This window comes from Ascidiella aspersa, chromosome 4 (assembly GCF_963924565.1).
Source record: "Ascidiella aspersa chromosome 4, kaAscAspe10.2, whole genome shotgun sequence".
Lineage (NCBI taxonomy): Eukaryota > Metazoa > Chordata > Ascidiacea > Phlebobranchia > Ascidiidae > Ascidiella > Ascidiella aspersa.
This window is the reverse complement of record NC_139450.1, coordinates 21660535-21673982: the sequence shown is the minus strand read 5'-3', so window position 1 is coordinate 21673982 and position 13448 is coordinate 21660535. Positions and strand designations below refer to the sequence as shown.

General features: G+C 33.1%; 1 protein-coding gene and 1 long non-coding RNA gene across 5 annotated transcripts in view; one reads left to right on the top strand and one right to left on the bottom strand.

The window, feature by feature from the left end:
* The window catches only part of LOC146148648 (uncharacterized), a 113946-nt gene that overhangs the window by 29200 nt on the left and 71298 nt on the right, over window positions 1–13448 (bottom strand). For all 4 annotated transcript variants that reach the window (XM_083387615.1, XM_083387616.1, XM_083387617.1 and 1 more), the window contains exons 38-45: window positions 13288–13442; window positions 12432–12548; window positions 7902–8023; window positions 5287–5371; window positions 1554–1679; window positions 571–879; window positions 362–506; window positions 175–288 (exon numbers count right to left, since the gene is read on the bottom strand). In XM_083387615.1, the coding sequence (XP_083243741.1) occupies window positions 175–288; window positions 362–506; window positions 571–879; window positions 1554–1679; window positions 5287–5371; window positions 7902–8023; window positions 12432–12548; window positions 13288–13442 (1173 nt within the window). The remainder of the gene's footprint in view (window positions 1–174; window positions 289–361; window positions 507–570; window positions 880–1553; window positions 1680–5286; window positions 5372–7901; window positions 8024–12431; window positions 12549–13287; window positions 13443–13448) is intronic.
* LOC146148650 (uncharacterized) lies at window positions 8920–11237 on the top strand. The gene is made up of 4 exons (XR_014494794.1): window positions 8920–9772; window positions 9836–9988; window positions 10125–10250; window positions 10358–11237. It is a non-coding gene; the product is annotated as an uncharacterized LOC146148650 (long non-coding RNA).

Here is a 13448-nt window from a genome sequence, read left to right as displayed (position 1 = left end):
AACTTTGTGACGCCATTCTAATGCCTTGAACTTCTGACACCGTTTTCGTAGTGGTTTTACGTAGTGGGCCTTCAATAGCTCCGAAAAGAGTATTTTGGGCCGCGACGAAAAAAGTTTGCCGACCACTGGCCTACAGGATCGATTTTAACTAAAAGCTAAATCAATTCAAGTTACCTGATAAACAGCTCACAATTGAGCAGTGCTGTTACTCCAGCAGTTTCTCGCGTTTGAAAAGCGGCATAAACTTCGCTTGTACACGTATAGCTTAAAAAACGCTGAAACGATTTACTGGGCAAAAAAACATATTTAAATATTCATCTATTCCCGACAATACTTCAGGATAAAATAGAACAATACTTACAAACACAAAGGGTTCGCAGCGATTTCCGTAGCAATAAGTTTAATAGCAGTACCAGAGAGAATTGGCGTTGAACCAGACCACGATGACAAGTTTTTCGAAGCAGGTGATTGTCCAGACCCTTCGCCTGATGCAAAAATTCCTTCATCTAAAATATTTTATATCTAATTTGTTTCTCAACTTATAATTAAGTATTGTATTCCCTTTCTCACGTTCACGCCAAACAACAGCGAGGGGAGGTCTCAGTAAATCAGCCATTCCTTCATATATATTCAACGGATATTCGGAGTCGTAAACTTCCACTAGTAAAACGATTGCAGTGCCATTTTCGATCATGCCTCTATCAGGAAGAATCCTCCACACACAACCAGATTTGTATAGGCCCATGAAAGTAATAGAGCCAGTGAGATTGTTTAATATGTGGTAGCAAGAAGACGGTTGCGAAAATGTGCTAATTGTAGTCGCTGGTTGTAGGGTATGTTGAGTAGGTGTTGTGTGATTAAACACAGGAGAGGTCATTTCTGTAACAAAGTGTTATAATAAACAAATTGGAATAATAAAAAACAACAACATATTTTACATTTATCTACGATTTAATCGGCGTATTACTAGAGATGATATTCTACGCAGCAATGCCTAGTTGCTAGGATGTATTTCATTGAATGATCACGTTTGCTTACGTCGATTGTATGAGGAGTATTGGAAAAATACTGCAGTGTAGTTGTTTTTAAACTTTTTGTATGTTCATATACCCAAATCTTTCCAGTATTATGACAAATGATTTCCAAATGGAATTGCAGTAAGTATGATGTGTGTATAGTTACAGAGTCAGGCTGCATTATGTAACCGTATAATCCATTTATAATATTAAGTTGTTTTTTTATAATATTAAGTTTTAACATTTAAACAGTAAAAATGTTTGGTTCTTGAATACACAAAAAAAACGAATTGCACATATATACCTAAGAATATTGCTGCAATAAATACTTAATTGGAACAGTGTATAACTTCAAACTTCAAACCATTGAACTGTGACTCGAGATATTTTTAAGTGCGCCACGAAACTGTTTGTAATTTTGGAAAACGACAATATATTTTGATTTTGGGAGTGTGCTGCAAGCCATGTAAGTTTGAAAAAAAACCTGCTGTATTTCTTTACTTGAAGTAATTTCCCTACGAAATTGAAGTGACTTACCAGTAATAGCAATATTAACTGTATTCCACGTGGAGCCATTCCAAAAATTCCATACTGCCATCACGCTTGATGGCATAACAGAGCTGTCGTTAGCATACAACCGAAAAACACTGGACTCATCACTTTCTATAAAACATCATAAAAATATAGATGGTATTTACTAATTTTCGTCAATATTATGGAGGTGCAGATCCGATACCAAATGTATTGCATTATTGCCATGATTTGGCTTCAAACAGGATTTTTTTTGTGAAAAATAGCATACATTTCTCTCAATAAGTGCGACATGCTTAGCCAAGCATTGTGTGCTAACTATATTTAGTCGCTAAATTGCCACAATTGTTTTAACGACCCGATTGCTAAGCGTAAATATAAATCAATTCTATTCACTAAACTTTTCGTGGACATAAAATAAGACAAACAACATAGGTAAATTCGAATTTATTTATTACGAGCCAGGTCTTTGTATTTCTCCAACAGTTATCTAAATTTTTTCAAGATTTTTTTTCGGAACCGATCATAATAAAACTAGTCGGCGACTCAACCAATTAAATACCAGATTGGGATCGCGACCCATAGGTGAAGAAACACTATAACATGTGGCTTCGTGATCCTACAACAAGTATGTGTGATCAAGATGCCATAGCTTGTAGGCTTCGACTAACATTAGACCGTGTCTGCTCGCGTCTTACTTGTTTAGAATAACATAAATATTGTGTAGCACGTAAACTTTTGTTGTTTTACAATAGGCTAAATAAAAACGCAAAAATAAACATAAGATGTTATGAAATTTATATTTACCGAAAGTGTAGCGCACGTATTGCATAAAAATATTATTCAGTTTTGAACAATAGTTTCGCATTACTCTTACGAAGATGTGCGCTATTCGTAACACCGCGAAATGAAAAACGCTATTAACATGATTTGTGGCGTATGCCAATCTATAAATTATTTGTTTTACACGGGTGATAAAGCTCAACATTTTCTGGTGCGTCTATTTAGGTAGTGGCAGGTTGAAAACGCACTATTAGCTCATTTTTGAGCAAAGCACGTGTCAATTTACGAATCAGTAAAAGTTATAGTGATTCATTTATCAATAAAAAACATAAAATCATTTCAAAAGGGATCTGCTTAAACGGTTGTCGCCATAAGAAGTTCAGCCAGGTGATTTATTTTATTAAAGCATCTTAACGATAACCAAATCTCCTGAAGAATAACAACAAGAAAATAAAGCACAAACAATCTATTGCCTATTTTTCAACTTTTTTTTCATTTGTTTCAACTTTAAACCTTTTTTGTGGTTTAATAATTTTTAACTGGCGAAATTCATAAACATTATTAACGTACCGATAGTGCAGGGGTATTAACATTTGCTATCCTGATGTTATTTTTACATTGTTATTTACATTCGCTTCTCTGTTTTTAACTTTTATAACTGATATGAGACTAGTTGCGCAACAAAACCAACATTTACTGCTGCAAAACACACGAGGGCTCCTAGGGCGACAGAATCAAAGAGAGACAAAGTCGATTGCAAGCTGAAGCAGGAATAAGAGTAGTACAAGCTAGTACATGTTAGAATCAACTCCCAACAGAGAATAGTAACGCAAAGCGAGGACAACAGGAGACACCGGAGGAGAGTTAGACTCGAGTCCCAACAAAATATAGGAACACAAGCAAAGCGAAGACAACAGGAGCGTCAGACTCGGCTTAGCATATGCGGCGCTAAAACGTGGAATTAAACAAGTCTACCATTACTTGCTAATCCCCCAGAGCCCCTATTAAATCTTCTTTCTGGTGACAATTAAAAATCCAGGATTTTCTTGCAAACTATAAGCAAATATAATTGTGCAAAATGACTTCCTTCGGAGCTAACATTGAGAAGTAACGGGGTTTTATACAAACATTTTAAGTACATTTATCACACAATCGGATCACTACAGCCACCCCTTAACAGTGAAAAACACTATCTTCAAAAGCACAAGGCTTTTCTTGATGCTACGATTGATATCGACCGCTTCTTTATTTTAGCTGTTTCGGCACCCTGCTCGGCTCAAATGTTGCGTTAGTTGTGGTATAATAACACCCGGGAAAACCGATCTTCGTTTAGTATTGCACGTGGCGAGAGACGTGCTTGCAATTTAGCGTGGTCCCGTACATGGAATAAGAAAATGCGCTGCTAATAGTCTAAACACCGTCTTGGTTTAGTTTTTCGCCTGAAGTCAAGGATTGCACACTAAGCGATTTCGACGCACGTGGTTCGCTTTGCGTAATTGGTTGTGTCTGATTATTTTTTATGACATCATTACAAAACGATAGTTTATGTCGTCATTATTCAATAACGATAGACGGAAAATAGGGGAATTCACTAAGTTGAAAATTTGGGATCCCCCTTTTTTGATTTTCTGGATACGCCCTGCATGAAATTCTTTAAGGCTTAATGTCACTAACAAAACATCTTGAAACACATAACTTAAAAAGAGTTGATGTGCCTGGTCCAAGGGTTTTAAACTGTTTCTCATAGGAAAAAATTCCTCTTTTAATGTGCTAAAGTGTTTTTAACATGAAACTATATTTTTTACGAAAAAATAAATTAAACTAAAAAAATAACTAGGCCTTTATAAACCCTCCAAAACTAGTCCATGTATCCAAAGGGGTACAATCTATCCCAGTTTAAGAAACCCTTGCCTATCAAGCACTTTTGTATAAATTCTGTGGCCATATTTCAAGAGACCATAGATTAAATTTGAGAGACTGCTACGGTGCCTCAAAACGCCAACGGCTTATCCATCGTGTGCCAATATGCTGCCAAAAAAAGTTTGACAAAATTAGGTTAATTAATATAAAGTTTTACCAGCATTAACTTATCCAAAACTAACATTAACTTATCCAAATCTGACTGACTAAAATTTTTTATTAGTTATTTATTTATTTATTTGGCAGCCAATAAAAAATAAGGATGATGCCGTTATGACATCTTACACACAAGATATTTCCGGTGACTTTTTTGAGAGTTTCCTGGAACATTTCTCATCATGAATCAACAATTTTTTTGGCCTTGTTAACTATTACTAAATATCTTAATTATGTTTAATCTGTAATAACAATCGTACATCTAAATCTCCATCCATTTTTCAATTACGGAAATAATGCATTGGTTTCCTGTTATCTGGTCAAAGAACTTGGGAAGATAAAAATGAAATTAAGGTTAAATTTAGTTTTTCAGCTCTCAGTCAAAGTGTCTAAACTGATGAAAAACATTCTTAGAAAATAACTAAGAAACACTAAGCAAATAGTTTAAGAATAAGGAAGTTTCTAAGAAATAAGCACATAGGCATTTGAAAAATAAGCGAAAATCTTACAAATAATCAGGAAGTGGCAACCCTGGCTATAACACAGGGCCTCACCAAACTTCAAGGATATTAAAACATAATAGCTAATGGTGATAATGAATCTACCTATAATTAAAATTGATAATTAAAAAATATGTTTTTTGATAATAAATACAAGAGCCCTACTTTAGCTCTCATGACACATGCTTAACTTATCAAATAAAATGCTGGTCAGCAGATAAAACTTTATAAACGATGACAATCTTTAAGTTTTAAAAAAATAAATAAATTTGTCAATGCAGGCCCAAAATATAAACACAATCATAAAGTTGCTTTTTCTAAAAAGGAGATAGTACGCCTATTAATAAAACAATGAAGTGTTAAAACAGAGACTATTTTACCAGTGGGTTGAATCCACCATTGGCCAAGCGGTTGGTAGAAGAAAAGAGAATACAGTGAGGAGAGATTAGTCTTCTCTTGAGGCAACTGTAAAATTTATAATAAAGCCCCTGTATCGAAGTTTTGTTGAACCAAAAACAAAATCCATCAGCAATTAAAAACTTATACAAAAAGTAATGTTAACATACCTTTAAAACTTACATTGGAAGAAAATACATTTTTTTTGTGGTAAGTTTATCACAATATTTCTGTACCACACACTGTTTCGATTAGTGGTTCAAACCTTTTTGTTGTCGCAATCCTTTTCAGGATTTATTCCAAAAGCATGAATAAGTAACTAACAGTTTTAACTTTTTTTCCCAAAGCAGAAAAATGTATTGTGAAGGAAAACTGAGTTACCGAAAATTGATTACTGTTCTTTGGATAATAAGCAATAACTATTGTGGACATAAAATTGTTCATTAAAATAGTAAATATTGGTCAGAAAATGGAACATTCTTGGGGTGGATCACCAATTATTCTACGAATCATTTGTTCATCCACTTAAGAAAGTTAACATACCCTTTATTCATTGTTTTATTCAGATTGTTGCTATTGATATACACAGGACTAAAACAAAGTTGTTGTATTAAAGTTATGCTTTAACACATTATCAAAACTTGTCTTTGATAAAATACAGCTCTAAAAACACAAAATATGACAAAACTTTAACTTGAAGTATACAAAATGCAAGAGACACTTTTAGAGATTCAAATATTACTCAAAATTGTGGTATTTACAGTCCAAATAATAGTAAAAAAACAAAATTATTAGTATTCACATGGTTAAACTTGGCTAAAAGTATAATTTGAGGGAGTGAGCTATGGCCTTGTAGCCCTATAACGTAACAAAAACTAAAATTCCATACCATACCAAATTTCAAAATACAGTACAATAAATGTACTGCTATAAGTAACCCTCAACTACATGTTAAAACTATAATAATAAAAAAATGGAAAAAAATAATTGCCCACCCTTGCTATATAGCAAGGATGGCAAACCACTGTCACGCGGGTCACAAAGTGACCCACCACAAATTTTTAACCCACTTGTCTCTCCAAAAGGGTGAATGTAAAAAGCAATTATTTTTTACAAGACTATACAGTTTAAATCAGGGCAGCCCAATCTTTGAGTCATGTAAAAGTGTTTTAAGGGTTATGAGTAGGCCTACATCATTAAGAAAACTAAAAACCTTTTGTATATTGCTGTAAAATGTTAAGGGTGGCGATCCTTCAAGAAGGGAAATTAAGAGCTTGCAGACTAAAAATTCTGAAAACCTAGGTTAAACCACGCTGAAAAGCTTTCTGCTAAACTCCTGTAATCACCTAAAAATTCTGCAGCATTTGTTGACTATTTAGGTTCTTGATATTCGTGGGAATCCGAATTTGGAAATAGTCAAAAAACCTTTAATTGCAAACCCAGGCAATAACACCTAAAACGACGCGGCAGCAAAGTTTCACATAAAATTAACATATAATTACATAAATGACCCACTTGTGCATTTTGTAAGGAAGGTTGTGTTTGTGCCCCGCATGATACAAAGGTTTGCCATCCCTTCTATAAAGCATAACACATAGAATGTTTTCTACAATTGCGTTAGTGCTACTCATAAAATCAAGTGGATTAGGGGTTATAAGATTTATCAGATTGACATTTTTATAAATATTTGTTTTTTCTAAAAAGGTTTGGACCCACCAGGGCCACCACCTAAACATATTATATTTAAACCTGGAAACAGTGCTCTTTAAGTGGATATCCCTTTTTTCTAAGTGTATACCAAATCACAGCTAGGTTGTACAACTTTTGATAATTTAATAATTATTATTATGAAACAGTAAAAGTGTCCAAATGTAGATCAATTTACTGCATAGGAATGTGCCTTGATTGACCCGAGCTGACTGTATGCAAAGCAATTCTCTTCATTACCGCAAAGGCCTTCAATTAATATTTAGAAAAAAAGTCTTAAAAAAGTCATTCAAAAAAAAGAAAATTTTAAAAATCAAAATAAAATCTGATATGCCCTATCTATCTTAAAAATGAATGTTTTAGAAGAATTTTATAGTATGGCAACAACAAAATCGTTCAGGGGCAGTATACAAAATAAAAAAAATCAGAAACTCAATTGATTAGTAAACACAACTATTCAGATTTTACCATAGGAAAATCAAAAAACACCGGAAAGGGCACACCCTACTGGTCCAATTTGACAGAAATTGCACTTTGTTTGTTTGATCCACACAGCACAATTTGCTATAGTATGCGTAGTTGCTTTAGATTGAATATATTTAATTTATATGTGCGAAGCTCAAAAAATATATATTTTACATAGGTCATAGATGTGGTCCTGTGATGCAACAACGAGGTAAAACAAAACACTCTTGGCCACACCAACTTTTAAACGACAGTACATTGAATTGATGGCTATCATACAGCCCGCAAATACATGATAAAACTGAAATAATAATAAATGATAACATTCCACTAAAAATGGCTAAAAAGACTCGCATTTGGGGGCGGCCAACAGTTTGCCGACCACTGCTATACATAACACAATTAATACATATTATATAATACTCACTTGAATGTAGCTTGGTCGCAGGGTATCAGTTCTTGTGTAACTATAATTTCCATTAACAAATTGTATAGAAGGATCTTCCGTCAATAAAATAATATGGGTAGAAAATTTTGGTTTAACATCATCTACATAATTAAATCAAATGTTATGTTTAGGGCTACTTTTATTTTAACCTAAAAAAAAAATTTTTGACTTTATTTTTATCAATTTTAACCTTATTTTAACCCAACGAAATTGCTTATTTGTAGAGGCTACAGTTCTTCCTTGAATTGATGCCAGTTACCCAAACATAATATTTTGTCGATTTTAGACCCAAACGTAATATTTTGCGGAAAAGTCAAGGTGTTTTATGGATTAAAAGTTGCGTTTTGTTTTCTGGCGATAGATTTAGCTTGCTTAAGCAGTTTTGTATTACAGAATGTCAGTAGACTATTCCTGAGATAAGAACTGTTGATCTTCGAAAAGACCATGTTTATGAAGAGGAAGTGTTTTATAAGAATTATTTAAATACGTAACAATGAATAAACAATGGACATTTTGCGATAAAAGTTACTGCTGATCCAAGTGGGCATTGTGACATATTTCCTACTTTTATTGGTTAATATGGTTTAATTGTGTCGCAGTTCCTGATTTACAATGCTTCCACAACGATTTATAAAAAAATTACTCTCAAGAAACACAAAAACTTTGTCAAAAGCCCTAATTTGACAAATTTTGACTTTATTAATAAATTTTAACTGTATTTTGACCTATAAACTTCATAGAAACAGTCCCCTTGGTGCTGAAAACAACATTATTCTTTGATTCGTGGACAGAAGAGCTCCTTAAAAATTTTTGACATTATTGACTTTTACTGGTCCTAGTTATGTTGCACCCACATGATACTGTAGTTAGCTCAATATAAACAATAATATGATATTTTTTTAGCATGGAAGTCTTGTCTCGGCCATTTGATATGACATCAGTATTTAACTTTTAAATTAACAGGTCATTTTAATTATGGCTTTAGCCACAGTTAGCCTTTCCACATGGCCGCTTCAAAGGTGGCTTTAAAGGTGGCCTGGCCACCTTTGCCTCCGAAAAGCCACTTTTCCGCCAAAAAGGTGGCTTTTCGCTGGCCCTACTCCAGAGTAGGTCCAGGCCACTGTGGCTTTTGCGAAAGGTGGCTTTTGGGTGTGCGTATCGTAAGGTTTTCGGTTTGCCCAGTTCACCTTCTACCTAATTTCGGTTTATGTGTTGTTAAGTGACGATGTTTACGCAGCCATGTGTTCCATAGCGAAGGCAAGGTACATTTTAGTGACAAAAGGTGTATTGTACATAAAATTTATTGTATAGTTAACGGTTTTAGAATACTGTGTGCTAGGTTCACCTTATTTTGTACTTTGCAACATACGTTGCTGTGATTTAAACGATCAGTTTTTTTGCGCGACAAAGCTATTTGCAGCTGCCACAACGTGTTTGGAGAGGTCAGCAGAACATGCCTTGTAATGGAAAAAATAATTTTGCTGAAGAACCCGCAGTGGCTTTAGAGTTAAATTGCAGTATGTTTATCTGTTTTGGGGGGGTATTGTATATTTTCTAAATCACTTCGGTAAGTGTGTGATGCTATATTTTGCTAACAACTTACCAACAATATTTTTGGGTTGCTTTAGCAACTGTTCTGTGTTTTAATTATCTTGTTACAAAACAAAAGTGTTTTATTTCCTAACTTTAATTCTCTTTAATAGCTTGCCATGAATTCTAGGGCAAAATGGTCAGAACAAGCAACCTGTAATCTTATAATTGTATTCAATAGAATAATTTGTTGGAAAAATGAATTTGAAAAATGTCCGATTTTTTGTTTGACGCAATTACAAAGGATATTCCTCCTCAAAGTAAGTGCATGAAGGTTTTTCAATTTGTTTGCTTACTTATTCTAATGACAGTTCATCAAACAGGTTACGAACAAAATAACAAATGGAAACAAAATCAAGAAACTTGCAATGACCTTTGTGGTGGTTTAAATAACTTTGTCCTCATCCACCAAAGCAATGTCTCGACCATATTTCCAACTATTAAACAGAATATTAGCATCCTGTCCTAGAAGTATGGTACGTTTTATTGCAATTTTAATTATCAGGTAATATATTGCTAAATTATTTTCATCCTGCTGTTTTTTTGACAACTTTTGGGTATTTAAATATGTTCTATAATGTGAAAAGTTTAGCAGTGTCTTGCTGTCTTTAGGCATCCGCCAGTGAGGGTGTTGAATTGATACCAACTCAAACTCAGGAACATCAATTCTCATCTCAAGCTGTTGACAACTGATGAACCAGCACACCACAGCAGTCGCTGAGTCAGTTGGGGTAACAGGTAAAATTTGAGTTTTATTTTGTTTATTTAGTAAAACTCTTAGTTTTGTCCGCAACGACAAATTTACTTACTACTGAACTTCAAATCATTGTTTTTATATTGTATAGAAAATGAATCAGAAAAGTCTTTGGATGAAATGATAAAATTAATTGCTGATGAGGGTGAAAGGGATAGAGCAAAGATTTCACAAGAAAATGGAAAGATGATCAATGCAATGGGAGAACAAAAACATTATTGATGCCCTCCCTTAAAGTAAATAACTTCCCATACTTTGGTAGCTTTAACTGAATTTGTTTATACCTTTCTTTTTAAATGGTTTTTAAAATCACTGTATGTCAACATATTAAAGAAATGTTTTTTCTTGTTCGTTTTTGTCATTCTGTTTTTTAAATGCACTGTACACGTTTTTTTTTGTAATTTATTATCTTGCTATATCATTTTTGTTATTAACATTTGCTATACATTCTTGAGTTTTTATTTGAATAAACATTTAAAAATATCAAAATTGATAACTTGTTATCATTGCACAATTGTCAGCAAGATATTGACAGATGATGTTCCTCACTAAACTATTCTCTGTTGAGCCTGTACCTTGTGGTATAATGGCAGGTAACCTTGTGGTATAATGGCAGGCTTAGATATATCTCTATAAAATATGGAAGGTCTGGGGTTCTTTTATGTTCACAAATATTATGCAAAATACGACAAATTGTGAAAATCCTTTGTGCATCTGAAACTTTGACAGCAATCCGCTTTTGCAAAATCATCTTTAATAGGAAAAAATGAGGATATAACAATTTGTAGTCAGCAACCGCCGTCTCTTTCTTACTTTTGGTTTCCAAATAAACTTGTCTCTTTTAGCTACTATTTCATATATCTCCAAAATGCTACATCTTGGCAATAATTTTTCGGTCTGTTATCGCTTGTATACCCAAAGACAACCGTACGAATGATAGAAAACTCTGGCACAAACAGCGTTCACTTTATCTAAACGGCCATGTGAATTGACCGCTAAAAGTGGCCAAAATAGCCACCTTTTTCAGCCGGCCACCTTTGAAAAAGCCACCTTTCAAGTTGGCCATGTGGAAAGGCTAAATATGTATTAGGGCTAAGTTACTATCTTTACATTTTTTTTAACAACAAAAAAAAACATAAAAAATGACAATCAACCATGGGCTAGAATGGTGACATTTTATGCTATAATCGCATTTAGTCACAATAAAAATTTAATAAATATAACAGATAATCAATCACTTTTAAAGATGGTTACGGATTTGCATGTTGAACACTGTTAGGTACCGAGATTCTGTGTTTATGTGTCAGGAAACTTAGACATTGCGTTTATAACCTAATCAAGAATATTTTGATAGTGCTATGAGCTAAAGTAGGGTATTTTTGCAGTGCGGTTAACTGCGCAAAATTTTGGCAGTTTGCAAAGTATGAGTTTATTGCACCGTTTTAACACTAAGCAAATTTCATTTTTAAACGTTTTTTTTTCTATCTATAGGTCACATGTTCTTGTTACATGTAAAAAATGTATTGAGTGCTTAGCCAAGAATTGCGTTTTACGGCCATGTTTTTAGTCAACCCATTTTAGAAACAACACATAACATTGCAATTAGGTTGCATTTTAAACTGCTAAAATCATTTATTGAAGTGCAAATATGTTTTTTGCCAGTTATTTTGATTTTACACATTAATTTTGATAATATACCAAAATAAAATGGAAAAATGTTTTATTTGCTCAGTGATATATTACATTAAAACGGTTTTCAATTAGATAAATTGGTATTTTTAAAGAACTAAATGGAAGTCAATTTAATTGGAGTTAGAGAGAATCCACCGCAAACAAAATTTTCTGAGCAAGATGTTTTATGCTGGATGAAAAAATAATTGGGACAATTCAGGTCTTCAACAAATCACAAATCTTAATGTAAAAATTTGTAGGATAATTAAGTTTTACAAAAAAAAATGCCAAAGACAGAAAATAGCAACTTTGTAATAGAAAAAAACGTAAAATTTGTTTTTTTAATTTATAGAGTTGACTAAACTTTAAAATGATTGAATTTAAAGTTAAGCCCTCCAGAATTGTTAAAACGAATGCACTTTATGCAATTTTCAAATCACATATTTTATGTATTGATTTTAATTAAGTTGAATATCAAAAAGTAATAAAAAAACCTGTGAAGTTGACTTGCTTTCCTGTAACAGTCCAATTGGCTATAAATCCAGCTTTTTGAACCCCATCATCAGATACAAACACAATATCCAAACTGGAGTTTTCAACCTCGTAATACACTTAAAACAGTGTCACATAATTATATGTAGTGTTGATACATGTTAACCGTAAAATCACTAAATGCCTTACGTCTTAAAGTAAAGCGCAAAGCACCTTAGACCAAATTAACTAATTAACTTTGTTTATGAAAGAAGTACAACAAACTTTGGGGCAAACAAGACAATGCTATCATGTAAATATCACTAAGCCAAGTTTCACAAGATAAAAATATATAAAATTAATTAAAATCATATTTTCTAGTTGGGTAAAACTGGGTATTTCATCTAGAAATACATTTGAGAGACTGCTTGCTTGAGATTTTCTTTGCACTTGAGCTCATTGCTCTGCCTTCTCTCTTATTATTATGTGAACATCAGTGAACAACCCCCCTCCCGACTGGCTTGCATACTATACTAAATATATTTATAAATGACTATTTATTTAAAGTTGTACTTCCAGCCAAAAATAATAAAACCAATATAAATAGGTATGTTTGAATTATGGCTGAGGCTGTATGTTCATGGATGCAAAAGGCTAGTTTCCTTAGTCTGTTTAGCATCTTATATGCACATACATTAATTTTGCTGGCGATTGTTTATTGATTCCAATTGTACTTTTTTATAAATTTAGCTATCCTTAGTCGAAGATTTTCCAATTTACACTTTACAAAACATCAATATAGTGAATGCATGGTGATAAACAGTGAAAAAAGTAGAAAACTAGTCATTTAAAAAAATAATGAGTATAAAACATGAATACCTTGACCGATTTCTCCAGTTAATCTCACAAATACATTTCTATTTGATATTCCTTGTTTATATATTGTAATAAAATCATAATCTTTCTCCAAGACAATGGTATCAAACTGAATATGTATTGTTTGTCCTGGTTCAATCAATATACGATATATACACCTTAAA